General features: G+C 41.6%; 1 protein-coding gene across 6 annotated transcripts in view; it reads left to right on the top strand.

The window, feature by feature from the left end:
- The window catches only part of cald1a (caldesmon 1a), a 109,742-nt gene that overhangs the window by 31,260 nt on the left and 58,963 nt on the right, over positions 1–19,519 (top strand). For 5 of the 6 annotated variants that reach the window (XR_012600113.1, XM_074698305.1, XM_074698304.1 and 2 more), the window contains exon 2: positions 13,785–13,870. Coding sequence is in view for 5 of the 6 variants with exons in the window: in XM_074698305.1 (XP_074554406.1) it covers positions 13,794–13,870 (77 nt within the window). In the remaining variant the exon portion in view is untranslated. Of the gene's footprint in view, positions 1–10,788; positions 10,903–13,784; positions 13,871–19,519 lie in introns of those variants that run through there. The other variant, XM_074698302.1, reaches the window with a different exon arrangement.

The following is a 19,519-nucleotide window of genomic DNA, read 5'->3' as shown; positions in this document are numbered from 1 at the left end:
CAGGCAAAAACAACTTACCATAAGTCCAAAAGTCGCTAAAGTTGCAGCAGTGCTCTCTGTGTCTCATTGTGCTGACTCTGATGAGATCTCGCTTCATGTAAACAGATGCTTCACGATGACGAAGGCGGGCTGTGCGCGTGTCTGATACCTGCTAAAGTCTGGTTCATATTGGGGTAGTGTGACCGCTGGCCGTACTCTCCAGCTGGGGAACAGCGCTGCAGGGGGGCAATCGTGCTTAGGCATGGCACGTTTTGGATGGCCAGTGTGACCGCGCTCTTAGCTCCTGTGTTTGACCGCACTGCTGGTCCACTATGGAGTACATAAACCTCATGGTTTGCTGGTCTGATCGAAAGGAGCCTTCAATTTAACACAGGAAGTGAATGAAAGAGGTTGGAATTGTAACACTAGGCAAGTTAGTCACAAGGAAATGATCCCTCACAGCTACCAAAGCTGAGGTTAGCTCCCGTGCTAACAGTTGGCAGGGTTGCAGACTCCGCCTGGCGAACAACCGCGCACAGCCATTGGTGTTCGCGGCACCGGCGGACCGCAGTGTGCGCTGTGTGAATGCAGTGATTGACTTGAGTGGTTTCTACACTGGAAAAAACAGAAATCTTATCAAGTGTTTTTGTCTTATTTTCAGTGGAAAATATCTTTTTAGTCACAGACACACCAAGCCAAAAAAGCCATTTTCAAAGCAGAAATTAATCTATTTACAGCCTGGTTCAAAAAACGTCTCCTGTCTGAGTCGCTAATTTTACTATCGGCACCCACTGTACAGGGGTGATTTTTCTAATTTTTTTTGCTAACGTGGCCGTTCAGAGGATATTAAGATCGCGAGCTCCCCCAATAAGAGGCACAGCTGGGGGTCACGTGACCGACAGGTGCCCTATGGCTGTAGGCGAAGCCCTTGCCACTACCAATATGGCTGCTATAGCTGATGTGCTTCATTTTCCATTTCAGAAACAGACAGGTGACATCGGCGAGACTACGTCCATGTTTTATACAGTCTATGCTTTAGACTCATTATAAGCCACATTCACCTGACCAGTCCAGAAAAATGACTTATTTTAAGTTGTTTAAAGACAAAAATGGGGTCTGGATTGCTTGTAATGAGTAAAATAATCTTGCCAATGGAACAAGAGAAAAGTTACTTCTGTAATGACATTATTCTAGTTTTTAGCAAATTTTTCTCGTTCTATTGGCAGATTTTTGTTACTTGTTACTAGCAATTAAGACTTTGTTTTGTCTTTAATTAACTTGAAACAAGACAATTTTCTGGACTGTTCAGGTGAATGTGGCTTATATCAAGTAAAACAAGACAATTTTTACTTAAAATAAGACAAAAACACTTGATAAGATTTTAGTTTTTTGCAGTGTAGGAACAGCGTAGTGCACAGCACTGTCCCGCACCGCGGGTCACTCAGCTTTATGTGTGAGTTAGGGGTTAGTAACTGTGGTTTTATCACAACATTTTGTTGTGATGTTCGTCTCAAAAATGAATGCTCGTGTGGTTGATCCACAAATGCACTTTCAACAATTCCCAAGAATGGTTGAAGATGAATGCACACACATAATTAAAGACAAAAAATCAAAAAAGCAAAAACAGGTGTAAATCATGAATATATTTGTGGATCTTAAAAAACATGTAAATAACTGAGACAGATCTCTCTCTAAATGCATCAGAATAAAATGTCTTTTTGACACAGGAAGCATGTGCACGGTTCTCTGTCAGTGCCACGGTTTTGCTCTGACCGACAGCTCACACCCCGCCAAACAGGAAGTGAGTCTGAAGCGTTGCACAGCTGAGAGCAGCTGGGTTCAGTATAAAAAGAACAACACTAAAACACCAGGTCACAGTCTTATTCGCTCCTACCGTTGCTGAGTTTGATACATAAACAGTTCCTTTTGTAGCTGTTTAAACGTGCTTCACATCACTCAATGAATTTTACTTTGTTGTGATGTTATCCTTTAATAACGTTATCGCCCAAAAGTCCTGCTGTGGTCGACATGGATCACTGATATGTGTCTGTTTTTTTCACTTTTAGACATTTCATTCATTATCACAGAGTATTTCTCATCAATCTGATGAGCTGTCAGGAGTTTATATGTGTGGGGAAAGTTTTGGCTTCCGTTGGTTTTCATTTTAGAAGTAAGTTCACAACAAAACATCTCAGAAATGAAGAAGCTTGTGAGTTTCCTCCTGCTGTGTTTGATTATCAAGTTTGATTATTGAACATATTCATATAAAAGATCATGTTTTTTGATATATCATGAAGCATTTAGGAGCAACATTACACTTTTAAAGTACATAAAAACGAATTCAAGCAACAAATAGTAGAAAAAAATCAGAGTGTGCTTCTGCTCCTCAAAGGTCGTTGTAGGGAATGGAAATGCTTCTGTTTCTTTCAGAGAAACTGTCATAGCCCAGCTTTCCGTGTCTTTATGATGAAGTAAGCAAAGCAGCTTTGTAAAAAGAAGCACACATCCTAATTTTCATCTTTTAATTCCAAGAGAGGCTCTGTCTCAGCTGTATCTCTGAGAAAGACGAGCTGAGATGGAGAGAGGTCGATGAAACGATGAACCGTCACCTGCATGTCTGCATCCTCAGCCTGTAAACCTGTTAAAACTGCTGAATCCACAACCTGAAGCCCAGCTCTCCAAACACAGCTCTGTGTGTGGTGATGAATATCACACATGTACACACACCAACTCTACCATAAACACACATATTACATTTACAGTCGCCTCACGTATGAGCGTAGTAAAAAAAAGGCTCACATTTTATTTATTCCAGCCCGCACACATATTTACATAAACACACAAAACGCTCTGAAAATTTAAACCTTGTTTGTTAAATAGTGTTAATCCTGATGCACACAGCCTCACACAGGCCAAACATATTTTAACCGGCCTGTCAGGCTGCTCTCAGGAGGCTCCTTACCCCTGCAGAAAACGTTCGGTTTACCCAACTCAAAGTGTCCCCAGAGCCTCCGCCAAAACAGCTGTTAGTGTGAACTACCTACAGGCATGCAGCATCTCTCTTTACCTCTCCTCCTCTGCTTCTCACTGCAGCTGCGATAAAATCAGCACAAAGTTTTTCATTCTCGCTTACAATATTCAAGCTTCGGCTGAATACGACACCTCTGCTCCGCTCATGTCGATGATCGTTTGACCCGTGTGCAAATAAACTTTCACCACCGTCGCCTCAGCCTCCCAGAGTCCCAGGAATTTTCATTTTACACATTTACATTTTATAAAAAGCTGCATGCAAAAGAAGAAAACTTAGTGTTGGCAGTAAGACAGAGACAGAGAGGGAGGTTTTTTGTCCGTCATTCTGTTGTGAAAGAGTGATGATTCATGTGTCAGGGCAGCCTGGCAGAGCCACGATAACACTCAGAGTGGGGAAATCTTTCTCATTGAAGCCTCCAGTTTGTCAGAATGTGGACAAAAATCATCTCCCTGAAGTTCTGACAGGAAGTTTTTGTCTGTTTGATTAAATATTGAGGTGAGGAAAGCTGAAGTCGAGGAGAGAAATCCTGCTGTTTGTGGAAAGTTTCTTCCCCACGTTACTGTGTGCTGTATAAAATGTTGGTGTACTACACCAAAACTTATCTTGATCTTGTTTCTTTAAAACTTTTTGATGTTGAAGATGAGAAATCATTTAGTTTTAGGGCGATTAAAAAAAAAAAAACAAGTGCTGAGTGCTTTACGGGCAGCAAAATAAAACTGGCAAACCATCCAATCACAAAAAAGCTGAATCAAGAAATAAATTATGATTTAAAAAAGAAATAAACTCAAGTTTAAATTGAATTCTAGTAACAACAGGAAGTGCTCTTTGAGTCTTTGAATTACTGACTCACTCTTAGGCAGATCATTCCACTCTCTGACCCCTCACTGCTAACACCCTGACCCTTTAGATTTCATAGCACTTTAAACACAGTTAACATCTTAAAACAAATACAGCAGCACATTTCATCCATTTTTTCTGAAAATATAAACTTAAACAGAGGGTAGATTTGATTTTAAAACATGCAAACAGAAAATGTTTGATCTGTTTTCCACATTTCTCTGTTGAAGACCCCTGAGGTGACTAAACCAGGATAATGGTGGTGTCAGAAACACAGCAATGATCACACATCGTGGGTCTTCTATTTTTGTGCACATCAGCTAAATTAAGTATGTTAGGCCTTTTATTCCTTTGTTTTTGTCTTTGGTAGTGTATTTCCTCAGCAGGGGGTCACCAAGCGGTTCACCAGTTCGTCTCAGTACGGCGTGAGTTTTTGTGGCGTTTCCTTTGACTAAAACCAGACCAAGAGATGATCTGCCGGGCTGATCATCAGACTTTTGAGACATATCAGCATCTAGCCATTTTTTTAATCCAACAGCTGATAAGAAATCATTTTAATACAGTGTAGGGCTGAACAATTGACCGATTTAAACCGAAACCACAATGTAATAGAAAGCAATTTTAAAACCGCAAAGGCTGCCATTAGAAAAAAAAGTTTCATGTAAACAGACCTGGAGGGAATATAATAGCTTGTACTTGTTCTCCTTTAAAACCTACAAAAGTCAAAATACTGTTTTTTTTTCTGGAAAAAAAAAATCCCTGTGAGCTACAAAGCTCCATCCAATAGAATGATCGTGACTGGCAGAGCCGTACCCCTCGATCACTTTATTCTGCATGGTTTGTTACTCTTACTGACAACTGGAGGTCAATAAAATTTCACAGTGTTCCTTTTTCTTTTTCAATTAGGAGATGCAAAAAAGACTTGTTTAAATGTTAACAGTATCTTTTGTTGTGTTACTCATACTATAAAATGACTTTAAACTTGTGTTAAGTGAATAATGCAGAAGATAAACATCTCCCCAAAATTATATGCTAAACTGAAATTGCAATATTGGTCTAAAACAATCACAATTAGATTATTTTACAAAATCGTTCAGCCCTAATACTTAATTATTTTGGCTCTGATGCAGCTGCCCCTCTCTGTCTGCAGTCACTACTCTGTCTCCAGCATGGTCCCACCCACAGTACAATCTGATTGGTTAAACAGAGAAATATTTTTCAGAAAACTATACTTCCTGTAGAAAATTTAAGCAGCTATTTATTTTTATTTTAAGTTTTTATTTAACTTTAAAAGACATGCTGATGAGCCTGGAAGCTGTTTGATAAACATATGCTTTAAGGCTTTTAAACAAGGATAAGTGTTGGGGTTAGTATTATCAAAAAACTTGGCGCCAATGTTTTCACTTTTACTGCAAATAAATATCACCTCCAAATATAGGTTAGCAGCCTCCTTGAGTACTGATAATAGATATCGGTCCTGGAAAAAAACAAATTGGTCTATCTCCAACCAGGACAGGTCCCCAAATTACCATCCCACTTTTCGGTACCCTTCTGTTGGGGTGTCAGACATCTGACCCAAGAAGGTGGAGCAACAACACTGCAGTCCTTTGATTGGTCGAAAGAATCATTAATTCCTGTGCGACAGTGGCTGCTTTATTTCTCCTGGCGGGACACAGCCTTCTAAACAAATCTTATCAAAGAGCCACATGTCAATCACAAAAAAGACGAGTTGCTGGATGTCAGCAGCAACAACAGGAGAGATTTGATCAGAACTTTTGGTTCTGGTTGGAAAACTGGCTGCTAAGTTCTCTATAGGCTGATGGTGCAGGCAGGTAAAAAGTCTGTTTCAATAACTCAGGTGTTATGAGATGAAAGCGTCCAAACTCCTTTCTGTGTCGTTGAAAGTTCAGATGAACAGAATATTTCAGAGGTGTGATGCCCGTCGAACATCGTTTCCATCGCCCCTCCTGACTCTGAGGGGCAGTTAAATGTGTCTGGAAGTGGTTCGTGAGGTCCCCGACATACCTCCTGCTGATGCAGGTGGGCAAAATATTTTCTTTCATTGATGTAGAGAGCGAAGAGAGCCGGCTTTGTGCCAGTGTTACATTCAGCAGATTACTGAAATACCTCCCTTCACCTGGACACCTGCACAGCTGTGACTGCAGAGCTGCTGGACTCAGAGCGCCTTCCTCCAGTCCTCTGCTCCGCTCAGCGCTCTGAGGAGGCTGTCAGGAGGTCAGCAGCACATGTTAAAGACACTCTCTGCTTTTATGTGCTAACTTTAGACACTGAGCCTTGTAATAAAGTGCTGCTTCTGTTTTTTTTAGTCGCATGGACACATGCAGAGACAGCAGACTGTGGTTTGTGATGCCAGTGTTTCATCAAACTGCTCTTTTTATCCTGAAGCCAAAAGAAATCAAAGTGTAGACTCTATAATCCACAGTGTTTAAACTCTGACATGCTAGCCTCCTCTGAGCTGGACTTTGATGCAGCAGCTAGCATGCTAACATGTAAAACAAGCTGCACTCAGTGCATGATGGGCGTCAGGATGTTTTTATTATAGTCACAGTCAGCTGGTGTCATGTATGGGAACAAATCTGCAGCAGGCAAACCAGTGCACCACTGTGTTTAAAGCCGCCATAGCGTTTGCTGTTCATTGCATTAGGATAAAATGTTAAAGGGCCGTGTTGCAACCGAGTGAGCTTTGAAAAAGTGCAGAATGTTCCAACCAATTCATGTTGTGTAAGGTGCAGCGTGTTGCTTTATGCACAAACAGATTTTTATTTTTATTGCTCAAAGTTTTTAGAAAAAAAAGAAATTTTAGCAGTGGATTCAGCTGCTGTCATCCCCTTGAGTCTGTTGTTTTATATAAAACAATTCTTTATTGTGTCAAAGCAGCCCTATTACAATCATGACAATTAACCATTAGCTGTAAGAGGAATAACACAGCATACATGTTACAAATTTTTTTATCATTGTCTAACATAGACATTGATTGAATGTGAGGCCAGGCGTGTTGTGCCTCTTCTGACTTCCCGCCGTCGTTTCCTCAGTGCTTTATGCCAAACTTCATCTTTCATCTCGATTACTCACGCCTCCAATACACCCAATGTGTTTGTAGTTTGTCTCCACTTTGTCATGGCGACGGATCAGATAGATTTCATTCAAGTCAGTCTGTCAACTTACACTGGATCTGTTCTGTTGCAGTCCATGCATTGCTGGTCCGTCATGTCAGAGGTAATACGCAGCCATCCTATTTTTTCGGGAGCTGTGACGCATAAATTACCTAAAAACACCCAATGACTTCAAAATAAAATAGACCGTGTCAGAACCAGTTTTTATCTTGACACCGAGTCACTCAAGTAAATATAACAGAGTAGTTGGAGCAAATTACCTCCCACCTCTGTGTATTAAAAAAAAAAAAAAGAAAAAAAGGTTGGTCATCTCTTTACAGTGGGGCTTTTCCAGTAAGTTTTAACTATTTTCAGATATTTTGTATTTTAAGATTAGTCCTTACATTTGAACAAGGCATGGCAGGTGCCTCAGTTTTTTTGTATAATGGTATGATGATAGGGGAAACACTGACATTGTTAAGTTGCCATAAAATATTGTTGGGCACTGTTTTCCAGATATATGAAGCACTTTAAGAATAAACAAGAACTGTTGTAGGATGCTGTGTCCATCCATAGTTGTCCTCTCGGTAGTCCAGTAGTTTTACAGTATCTTTTGTTCAATATCGTCAGAATATCGTTATCGGAAAATTTGAAAAAATAATCAAGATATATTTATTTGCCCTCATTGCCCACCCCAAAGAGTAACAAAATGAATTAATGAAATAAAACAAAAAGCAGACAATGGAGGCACAGTTGGCCTGGTGGTCTAGGTCGAGCCCCATGAGGTTCACCCAGGTTCAAAGCCAGCCTGTGGCCTGTTTCCAGCATGCCACTCCCAACTCTGCCCCCTTTTGCTGCTCTATCCACTGTCCTCTCCTCTGATTTAAGGCTATCATGAACCCAGAAGAAAACAAGGATGAAGGAGGACCCAGTTGCAGATATAAAAAAAAACATTTTACTTGACAAAACTCAAAATCCAAAAAGTCATTCAAAAGAAACAAAATCCCAAGCTATAGAAAAGCTTTCACTGAAAACCAAGCAGCATGAAGAAACACTGGAAGCTGAGAAGACATGCGGCAGAAGACAGGATACATACAACAGGATACAATGAACTGCAACACAGAGACTATGTAGAAAGGGGAGCAATCAAACACAGGTGTGAAACGAGACAGGTGAAACTCATGAGGAGCAATCAACCAGGAGAGACACACAAGAAGAACAAAACCAACGCAGGGAGCAAAAGAAGGGAAGACATGAAAAAAAAAAATCTAAGATTAACACTGGAAACTCAGAAACACTAGACAAGAATCAGAGAATAATTAAAAAGAAACACCAGAAGACTGAAACATTAAGAAACTTAAACCCAGGAAACAAAAAGCAAACTCATGATAAAGGCATGACAAGCCCAAAAAACATTTTGTCCAGATCTGAAAAAAATCTGTCTTTTTGGATTCTGAGGGAAAATGATTATTTATTCGTTTTTTAAATTAAATTAATTTTATCTATTTATTTATCTGTTATGGATGGCTCTGGCTTTTGCCACTTTCTTGTAAAAGCTTTTTGATTAGTATTTTTTTTAAGTATTTTTTAGCTTCTCTTTGTTATAATCCCACCTTTCAAAGGGGATATGTATACAGCACCACATGTAAAAAGAAATGAGAACTCCAAATATATTACTAACATGCGTATGAATGTCTGTGTCAGTTCAGCATTATGACCAAAAAATGTGGACTTAGTTGGCTTCATTTATCCTACACCGTCTCCAACATCCACCTCTACTTCCCTGATGATGTTTCTGCAATGGTGTTATAAAAAGTCTTGTTATATTCTTCCACAAAACGTATGCCACATAGCTGAGCTCGCTTCACAAATACTGCTCCATTTGTCTTGTGTACTGTTAAAATTGCCCTCCTCCCACTTTTTTTAATGTACAGTGTATTCCCTGACATACAGGTGACCCCTGAGTCACTTTCATGTGTTCATCCTCACATTAATTTTCTGTATTCAGTCATTGATGTTTACTGTGCAGTAGAAAAGTTTTGAATAAGGAGTTTTTTCTACTGCACAGTGAAAGAGTAGTCCTCTCTCGAGTCCCTGATGCTGTGCTCAGAAGTTAAACAGAAGCATTCCTCACATAGCTCTGTAACCATAATGTGGAGATTAATGTGTTTGTCTAAAGGTTGGAGGGACACGCACCCCGAGTATCACAGGAACAAATCTGACCAAAACGCATGCAAAGCCAGCGCTTAGAGCCCGTCACCAAATCCTGAAATAGATTCACATCCAGCTCGTTCTTATCCTGCAGAGAGCTGCTCCGTGTACCGCACGCCTGGTGCAGCCTGCAGGGGCCCATTGTTACGATGCTTCAACTCAAGACTCCGTGAGAAGATAGGAGTTAGACGGTGGTGTAATCCCAGAGCTGTCAGGATAATATCAACTTGGCTTTTAAGGCTTTTTAAAAGGCTGGCACTTAGACACTGGGTTCAGTGCCAGGGTCTGGCAGTCTCGACAGGTAGTAATTTGACTGTTAAATGTGTCATTATAGCCATTGTCGAAGGCTGAGGCAGACAGGGAAACAGAGGAGGGGGAGTGGGGACGGCAGGCTGAGGTGGATGGATGGATGGATGGATGCAGGTTTGAGAGTTGGAATTAATGGACAGATGTAGAAAAGGAGAGAAGACGTTTTATTGAGGCGGACAGGCTGCAACAGGCTAAACTTTTAAATCGTCTGAAGAAGTCACAAACGTCTCACTCCAGGTTGCTCAGCTCGGTGGAATGCTGTCTTTTTTTACTCTGCCCTCTTTAGCTTGTGCAGAGTGTGGGTGGTCCTCTCCGTGTTGTACGCACGGGTATATTTCTACACGCATCCAGGGCAGTCTCTGCAGCCACAGGCTTCCTCTTCTGTCCCGTCTGGAGACGAGGCCGTGAGTCTGTGCCGGGCTCAGTCAGAGCTCTGTCCACCCAGTTTACCCAAACATGACACAGTTTGCACTGCCTTCAGCTGCAGATCTTATGCAATGCGTGTGATGAATGCGTAATTGTACGAGCTGCAGTGATTGTCCTCCTAATGGCTTTGTCTCCTTTGGCGTCGCTGCTCCTAGGAAGCGTGTGATTAGGCTGGCGATGTTTGGAGGCCTCGTCGGTTTTGGTTATTGCTATCATTTCGTCTTAATTATGGTTGTACGAATAGCCCCACATTTAAGTGCCAATTGCCCCCCCCATTTCACAAATGACACTAAGCGTGCGTCTATACATAGGCAATGGATTCTTGCGGTGTTCAAAACGATTCTCCGCTCGGGTCAGTGCTATTTTTTACAGTGTAATAGCGGGGGGACGAGGCCTGTGTTTACTACAGAGGCCGGAGGGAGAGACTGGAGGAGCTGGGAGGGCGCAGCTTTGGAGGATCTTGAAGAATTTCTCTCCTGTCAGAGAGTCTGCTTCAGACGCCTCAGTGCAAACAAACAGTCGTTGTATATAAAGCACAAAATCATGCTAAATGTTCGTTTGCATGAAGCAGAAACACACTCGTTCATAGACAGAAACCCTGCACATGCATGTATGAACCAACACGTGGAGAGGCCCTCTCTGACCCCCTCTCCCAGGATCTCCTGGAAACGAAAGTATCAGCATGCAGAAAACACGCTTACAACACACAGGAAGTTTGTATCAAGAGCCGAGTCATGCTGTTAAACAGAATTTATCCGAGCTTTGACGTGTGGGTAAACAAGCCAGGAAAAGCTCACAGCAGAGATATGGAGGAACAGAGAGGGGAGGGAGGGAGAGGGTTAAGAGCAAGGAAAAGAAAGAGGGAGGTTACAGAGGGATGGAGGGAGGGACAGCATGCAGGAGGGAAGGAGCAGGCATTTTCCTTTCTCTGTCAGCTGAGGCTGGACGGTGGGAGACGTTGCTTTGTGTGAGGGAAAGTTTGAAAGCTAATCCAAGGTATGAGAGTCACAGTTTTCCTCTGTCCTGCTGCACTTTGAAGCATCTTTTCTGCCACTCACACTCCTGCTCACGTTTTCACCACCACACAGGGACAGCCTGGCTCTCTGCAGAGCTGTCTTTTGATCTTCTGAGCACCTTTGTTTCTCCCTCACACACTCAGCTGGTGTTTGTTTGCTCGGCTCTGATGTACAGTGGATCTACGCCGCTGCTGCTGCTGGTTTAGTGGTGATACAGAGATGTATGATGGGAGGCTGAGCAGCTCCTGGGTGGTCTGGGTCCTCACTGCACACCCAGTCGTGTACCCTCGCCGGGTATTTTTAGTGAGAGCTGTTCCTGACTGATTGAGTGAACATCCTGTCCTGGCTTCTCCTTCCTCTCACGTCCTTTTTTTATCCCTCATTCTTCCGTTGTGTGCTTCATTCTTCTGACTGTGGAGTAAACTTTAGTGGACATAGATTTTTAAAGAGTTGTTGTCACTAATGTTGAGGCCTCAGCTGAAATAAAAGTTCATGCTTCATGACACAACTGAATTTTATGAAAAGAATCCAATATTCAGCATGGTGGTTGACATTTTGTTCATTTTATTTCAGAAGTTAAAAAAAATCGTACCCCTGTGTTGATTTGTGAATCAAACTGATTTGCATTTTGTGATGCGGCCATCATTATCAGTTTGATTTTCTGCACCTGTATGCTTAGCTCAAAGGTGGTAGCTCACATTTGAAGTACTGCTTTTGATTTGTCAACCAAGCCAGGAGTTTTCTGAGGTGATACGAGCGGTGTTATTTCCATCACAGTTGCTATGACAGTATACCTTCATTAGGCCAAAAGGGACAAAAAATATATATGGAGCTGTGGGTCTGGTTAATGGTAGGGATAGGTATCAAAAACTGGTTCCTGATAAGAATCGATAGGAAATGGTTCAGTCCATCGACATCATCAACCTTTGTTCTTAACAATACCCCAGAGCTGCCTGACTCAACTGGTCTGCCCCAGCTAGCTTAGCTTATCAGATTGATAACAGCTTCCCAAGAAAACTCTGATTCAGTATTTTTCGCTCTAAGTTATACTGAGGAACTGAACACACAAAGAAATGTAGAAAAAAAGCACTAGCTTGATGCAATTGTATATGGTAAATTCCATTGATATGCTAGCAGTTAGCATACATCAGTATAACTTTGGTTTCTCAACGGAATTTCAACTTTCATCACAGAAACATATTTCATTTACTCTCTGTAAACAATACTGTAATCTCCGAATTAGAGCCCGACCCGATTAATCGGCCCGATGCCTGTCACGGATTAATCAACATAGGCCAAAATGTAGCCGATTATAAAACATTTTGCTCCACGGAGATTCTGTCGCTCTTGCTCCTGTGTGTCTGTGTGTTGGGCTGCACACTGCCCGAGTGCCCGCCCCCTCTGTCCGCCATTATCTAATGTAAGACTATAGAATGATTTTTTTATCGTCAGTAACACATCTGGTGAGAGAATCTGGCACCAAACCAAGGCTTCTTTTTCGCTTTTTTGTGAGATAAACAGAGATAAATGACTCGTCCAGTTTACAGCTTGTTCTTATTTATCATTGGTCTACACTAAAGCTCTTATGTTGACAGTTTTATAATTTAAGTTCCTTGTTTTAATTTAATAGTGTTCTGTCTCTGTCTTGAATCATATGGGAATCATAACGATTTGTGATTATATAAAGTATATATCCTGTGTATATCAATGAATTTATTATATATATATATCGGATATCAGCTTTTTTTGCCCCCAGTATCAGTATCGGCATCGGCCCCAAAAATCTCTACTCCAAATGTCAAATTACTAAGAGCAAGATAGAAGAAGAGGCACATGCTGGCTAATGGCTGACTTCAGTACAACGACAGCAAGGTCAATGTTCTAAACAACTTAAAGATCTGCCATAACCACTTTGTGACACTAGATGGCCTACTCCAGTCAATAAGATATAACAAAACAATGCATTAGCGTTTATTCTTTTACATCTAGAAATATACAGATCCAGTAACCAGTTTCATATTTAGTTACCTATAAACTCAATAAAATGTAAAGCCGACTTTATGCACAGAGAAGATTCACAGGAGGAACTGATAAGGGAATCAATAAAGACTTAGATTGATAAACAGAATTGATAAAAGCATTGGTATCAATGAAATCTTGTCAATGCCCATCCCTAGTTAATGCCGACTGGATGCTTCAAAGGTAATCTGCTGTCATCGGTTTCTGAATTAGAGTGTTTTCGACCTCATGGTCAAAATGAGCGCTCATGGTGATTCCAGTAGTGATAGAAATTCAGGGGTGATTGGACTCATCTAGCAATGAGTTTTCTGCACAGAGGACAGCGGGCTGATGACCTTAGCCCTATCATTTCAGTCAACCATTCAAACATCGATTTAACAGAAAAAAGTGGTTCAAAAAAAAGAAAACAGCTGTAAACATCACCACACTGACCTTCTTTATTCTTCAGAGGGACTGATAGTCATGCTAACTGTGTTGTGACTAATGCGTTGTGTTTCCTGAAACTGTGGTCGTCCTGAAGGAGCCTGTTCTGGGTTCTTCTAATTTGCTGCAAATTTTTCCTTTTGTTCCTTGTTTTTTCTGTCAATAAGTCACAAAAATAAACCACAACACATTTCAGAAAAAAAAGTCCATAAGATCATTTAACGTGCAAGAGGAAAAAGCAGGATGTCCTGTTTTTTTTTTTTTTTTTTTTTTTAGTATGAATGAATGCACCAGGCAGCAGCTTTTATTCCTGCCCTCCCAGGACACTCCAATGAACCCGTTTCCATCTTTTTGTTTCCTCCCTTCCTTCCTGAAATTAAATGACCTAACGTGTCTGTTTCTGGTGATGTCATCCTTCAGGGCTCAATCATGGAGGAAATGGACTTTGAGCGGCGCCGGGAGCTGAGGAGGCAGAAGCGGGAGGAGATGCGCCTGGAGGCCGAGCGGTAAGACCCATCTTAGCGTCCTCTGACAGAGACTTTCATTTAGAGTTTTTCATATGAATCCTTTTATTATATTAATTGTTGCTGTCAGTGCAGTGGAGTTTAGTGAATGTCGTCATCAGGATCAGTTTTAGCATATGGTGGTTCTCACGTTAAGGTTTACAGTCTGGATGGAAGTTTGTGCTCTCATACTTGTTTTCTTGCTAAGAAAGAATAAAAGTTCATCCTCCTCTGCGCCTGTATTCAGAGATCTTCCCACCTGGGCTCAGTGAAGCTGTTTGAAGCCCTTAATGTGGATGCACAGCTCACCTCCTCTGATCGTGGTGCCAAGCCGGAGCAGGAGGGAGTCGGCTTTAATGGCTCAGACCCTCCCCTCACTCTTTAAGAACACTGCTCGGCAAATATTAGCTTCCCCGCCAGGCTCAAAGGAAAGAACGGCTGATGAGAAATCTGATAAGCAATGTGATGACCTTTAAGTGGGAATGTTCAATCTGGCCCTCCCTCCCTGCCTCTTTCCAATTTTCTCTCCCAGATCCCTCGGCCCCCGTGAACTCTCTTTGATTCAATGGGAGAAATTGATTAAACTAAAGTTCATTTCAACAAATTGATTGGATGGTTACATGCCAAGTGCAGTAATCAAAAATAGTCAAAAGGAGGTTTTATTGTGAGAATTAGATACATTCAATGCCAAGGAGGCCTTTTATAGTCTTTCATCTGAGCCTCAGCCGTCCAATTAAAGTGGAGGGTGATGTGGATGCAGATAGCAGCCAAGGTCAGCTCTTTGTTTGATGTATCTGAGAGAAGAGTTTTATAAGAGGCCGGCTTCTCCATCACTAATGAAAAGCAGGCTGGAGAAGCTCTGACCGCCCCTGAATACATAGATGTTTCTGTTTTAGCTGAAACAAAAGCGACGGGGTCATGTGTTTGCCTTCAGCGCTGCAAAATAAGCCTTTAGTTCAAGGTACGAGTATCAATTAAAGAAGGAAAACCTCAAAACTGCAGCAAGTGGTTACGCAATAAAAACAGGATTAATTAATTAAAAAGAAAACATCTAAAGGTTTGTGTAAACTCTTGAAGTTTTTATTCTCACCTGACATAGAAACACTGTGGTGGCTCAAGAGTTTATCAAAGATTAATATTAACGACAAGAAACTGAAGTAAAGACAGTTTGGGATGTACAGTAGTAGAATTTTGGCCACATTTCATTAAAGCTCTACAAGTGGATTTTTGGCCACCTGGGGGCAGTAAAGAAAGCTCAAAACACAAAATAAACATAAAGTATCCCTAAGCCTTCCAAAGATTATAGATTACAAACCAGAGCTGGTGCAATGACTGATACTGGCGACAACTTTGTACTGTGCAACTAGTTGGTTGTTTGTAGGCGTCTGTAGCAGAGAAAGAGGAACAAGAGACGAAGTGGCCTTGGTCAGCTGGCCTGTACCACAGAGTTTGTTTCCCACTACAACACAAATCATGTCAGAGGAGATGACAGTAGACAACAAGTTACCCAACCAGCCTCTGAGAAAGTTTCCCCTTCAGTTTGGCTTTCTTTTAGAGTTCATACAAAGAGACAGGGTGTTTAAGGACGTGTGCTGGAAAATGTCAAACAATAGTAACTGTAAGAGAAAGGAGACTGAAAAATGTTCAGAGAAAACCTAAAGACATCAGATATCAGAGGGCTTATCTGTCTGCAGGCTCACACAAACTCTCTGTCTCATCACCAGCCAGGGTTTCGATTTAGTCTTTGCGTTGTTAGTTTAAGCGGTCACCTTAAAAGCCTTTCAGAATAGATAAAGTAGATTAAAACAAAGTATGTTTGTAAAACAGGGCAGCCCTAGTTGGGATTAAAAGCTATTCTAAAGAATTAAAGGTAGGGTCTGCAGGAACTTTTGTTACTTGTTAGTAAACACAACATTCAAACTGGGCTCCTCCTCCTGGGCTCAGTGCCAGCAGCAGCACACACCCACAGGCTCTGACTGTGACTACATGAACACTCTCAATATCCCAGAAACCACCTGTAGCATTGTGTTTCTACGTAGGAGAGACTCAAGAGCAGTGCACCTGACTTGGCATGTTAGCACAAGCTAATCACGGGTATTTGACACATACCTGGTTAGCAGAAAGCTAACTCGCGTCTCTCCCAACCCATGCTGCTCAACAAGTTCCTGAAAGTAAGTGAAACTCAAGGCAAGCTTCACCCTCAAAAAAAGTTTTGTCTGTTTGTCCAGAAACATCCCAACATGACCAAAACGTCAACATACAGGCAGAGGAGGGGTTGAGGCAGACACAGACACTGACACACATGTATAGAGGCCCAGAAGTTACGATCAAGCTTATTCCTGGAAAAGTTGACATTTTATTTTTTGGGAAAATCCCGCAGACCTTTCTTTTAAGTCTTCAGCTTAGACTTAGAAAGGCTAAACTCAGTACCAGTGCCAATATCTGGGGTTAGCTTGTTCCACAATCTGGGAGCAGCAACAGCAAAAGATAGATCAGCCCTCTGTTTACATCCTGACCTTGGGACTTCAAGCAGAAGCTAAGCAGAAGAAGTCAGGGTCCTCAGACGATCACTGACTGTTAAAAGCTCTGAAAAGTAGAGAGGAGCCAGGCCATGAGGAGTATTAAAAACAAAAAACTAAAGTTTAAAGCTAATTCTAAAAGGAACTGGAAGTCAGTGGAGTGACGACAGCACAAGAGTGACGTGTTCATGTCTGTATGTTTTAGTTAAAAATCTGCAGCAACCTGACCGAGTTAAAGACCAGAGAGGGAAGACTGGCTTAGTTACCTTGAGGTCCTGCTGATAAAGAAAGAGCTTCACTTTGGTCAAAAGACAGGTGGAAAAAACTTGTTCTAACAATGGAACTGATCTGTTTATCAAATTTCAAGCCTTTATTGTAAGTAACCCCAAGATTCTTATCTTGTTATCTAAAAAAAGGGCTAACACAGCCCTCTAACTTCTGAAGTGCAGTTCAGACATTGGCTTTCATGGACGAGTATAACTGTAAGTCATCTGCATAGAAATACATTTACAGGTTACACTTTGCTATAATTGTTACTAGTGGACTCTTTCTTTACCTTTATTTGCTTATAGTCTGAGTATCTTGCCAAAAAGGAGATGAAGAGTGAAGCTGAGATTTTATCAGATGTTAAAGTTTTTAATAGATATCATGAGATTATCGTTACCCTGGTCTTTTGGCTGTAATAACTATGAGGTAGAATTGTGATTTATCAGAGCAACTCAATTTGCCATTTGGTTTATGTTTCCTGAAAGTTTGAAGTCCAGTTTGAACTCCCATGTGGCACTACACCAACCCCTTAAGGTAAATTTGCTTCTTTAAGATGCTAAAAGCTAACCAGAGCTAGGCTAATTACCTAATAATCTGACCTTTTCCTGCCTAAATCAAAGCTGGTGACTTTAGGAGCTAAAACAATGAGCTAAAATGCTAAAAGACCTCAGTGAGCTAGCCTTCCTAAATTATTGTGAACAGCCTAACCAGCTCTGAGACGCACGGACCCATTTATCTGAAACATTTTAGAATCGAGTCAGAAAAACATCCTGACTCTTTGCTCACACGTTACAGTTGTTCCACTTCTCTACATCCGTTTGTTTTACCTCTGTTCGACTTTCACGCCTCATTTCTCTGCACGTATAGCTGATTGAAGTGAAGGCTAATACCACTGTTATGTTTCATGCCATAACCCCCACACACACATACACACACACACGCACTGCTCGGGTTATTTATGCAGTTTCAGCGTGTTTACGTTACATATAGAAGAAGGAATTTAGCAGAAAGAGTACACGGAGAGGAGCTGACAGAGGGAACGCTGACTGAGGAAGAAATGGACCCTGAGCGAAAAGGAGCGAGGGCTGTAAGCGCCTTCCACTTTCACGTTTCCAGCTCTGCAGGAGTTTGATCCGCACTGTTTATTTGGTCGAGCAGCAATAATTCAGCTGGCAGGCGACACGCCACTCCTGTTATTGATAAAAGATTACATCTTTACATTGTTTCCAGTTCTGCCAATATATTGAACAATCAATATTTACACGTCCCTGTGCCTGGACTAGTGGAAACCACATGTTGTCTCATTGGCCCGCGTCCATTCAACCATCACTGAGAACACTGAGAGGAGACGGAGAATGTGGGGCCATATAATAACCGCTGAAGGAATGCCAAATTCCTGGCTATTATAAGTGTTTACTGGCCAGGTCTCCATGAGCTGTTTCCTACAGACTGGGACACAGAGACTGTGTGTGTGAATGTGTGTGTAACTGTGCTCATGTACATGTTTTAGGATGAGCGCATGAATTCAGTTAGCCGTGCACTCATTCCCTGTAGAGTGTTGTGTTTGGATCAGCGTCAGGTGATGAAGGGTTGACAAGCTCCATTCACTTTTCTGAAAATACAACCGTGTGCTAGCATTTGTGTGAGTGTGTGAGTGTGTGTGTGTGTGTGTGTGTGTGTGTGTGTGTGTGTGTGTGTGGAGGACAGCCAAGCCTTCCCAGCTCTGTCTAACATCAGCCTCAGTTATAGTTGTATGAAATGACTGTTGACAAAGAGGAGCGCCGTGGGCCTCGACTCTCTCCGGCGTCTCTCCGATGAAGCCGCTCACAGACGTATGCAGACGTTTTCTCTTCTGCTGAGGTTTCTCACACTCTGTCAGGCTCTTGAATTCCCCCATCAATGCTTTAGGAGGTTTCTGTTCAATGAAACACAGTCGCACAGGAATGTCTCGTTTGCTTTTTTCCCTCCAAAGAGAGCTCATGGATGTGGAATTTTTCAGTAAATTTTGCTCCAGTCAGAAAAACTCCTGTATCATAAAAGTGAAAGTTCATATAAACCAGCCCATCAACTGTAGAGTTCCACTGTCTCAAATGTTCTGCCTTGTAGATTGTATATGGCTGAAATGATAGGTAGGGATGGGTACCGAATTAAGTACTTTTATAGGTACCGACTGAATTCTGTCTAAAGTACCGGGTACTGATTCATGTAAAACCAAAAACTAAATGCATCCTTGTGACTGTGAGGGAGTGGAAGTGTAGGAGATTTTCCATGCTGGACATGAACACAGCGTTGCAAGGTTATATACTGTAGAATAGATTTGTTAAATTGAATTTTTTTTATATTTCATTATTAAACTAATAGATATTTTTTACCACATAAACACAAAAAAGTATCAAAGCTTGGTACCGTTGACTACTGGTACCGATTGCCAGGTACCGGGCATCGGTACCGTATCGTTTCAGATGTGAAAAGTACTCATCCCTAATGATAGGAACATCTTGGTATCAGAGTCAGCGGCAGGACTGGGTGGGACCAGATCTAGATAAAGTCTAAGATAAGAACGTCAAAGCCTTTGTGAGTATTATCCCTTTGGTGTTGATTTTAGTGACACCTGTGGCCAGATTCAGTAGTGTTTTTCCAGGATAAAGACTTTATTTCCCAGGAGCACCATTGCTCCTTGTCATGAGGATATGACTAACCACAGTAATAAAAGTAAAACTAATTCAATATCTCTTACGCTCCGTTTCCACAGCCAACCATGCCCTTCTTGGTTGGCGGCGTGTAAGCCAGATGCCGAAAGCCGTGTCAGTCACATAATAGCATGACGCCATAGCTGCACAGTGTACTCCACTGTTAAATCAAACGA

Source organism: Halichoeres trimaculatus, unplaced genomic scaffold (genome assembly GCF_033239565.1).
Source record: "Halichoeres trimaculatus isolate MK-OKI-2021-1 unplaced genomic scaffold, fHalTri1.1 fHalTri1_scaffold_21, whole genome shotgun sequence".
NCBI classification, from domain to species: Eukaryota; Metazoa; Chordata; class Actinopteri; order Labriformes; family Labridae; genus Halichoeres; species Halichoeres trimaculatus.
This window is presented reverse-complemented; position numbering and strand designations above follow the sequence as displayed.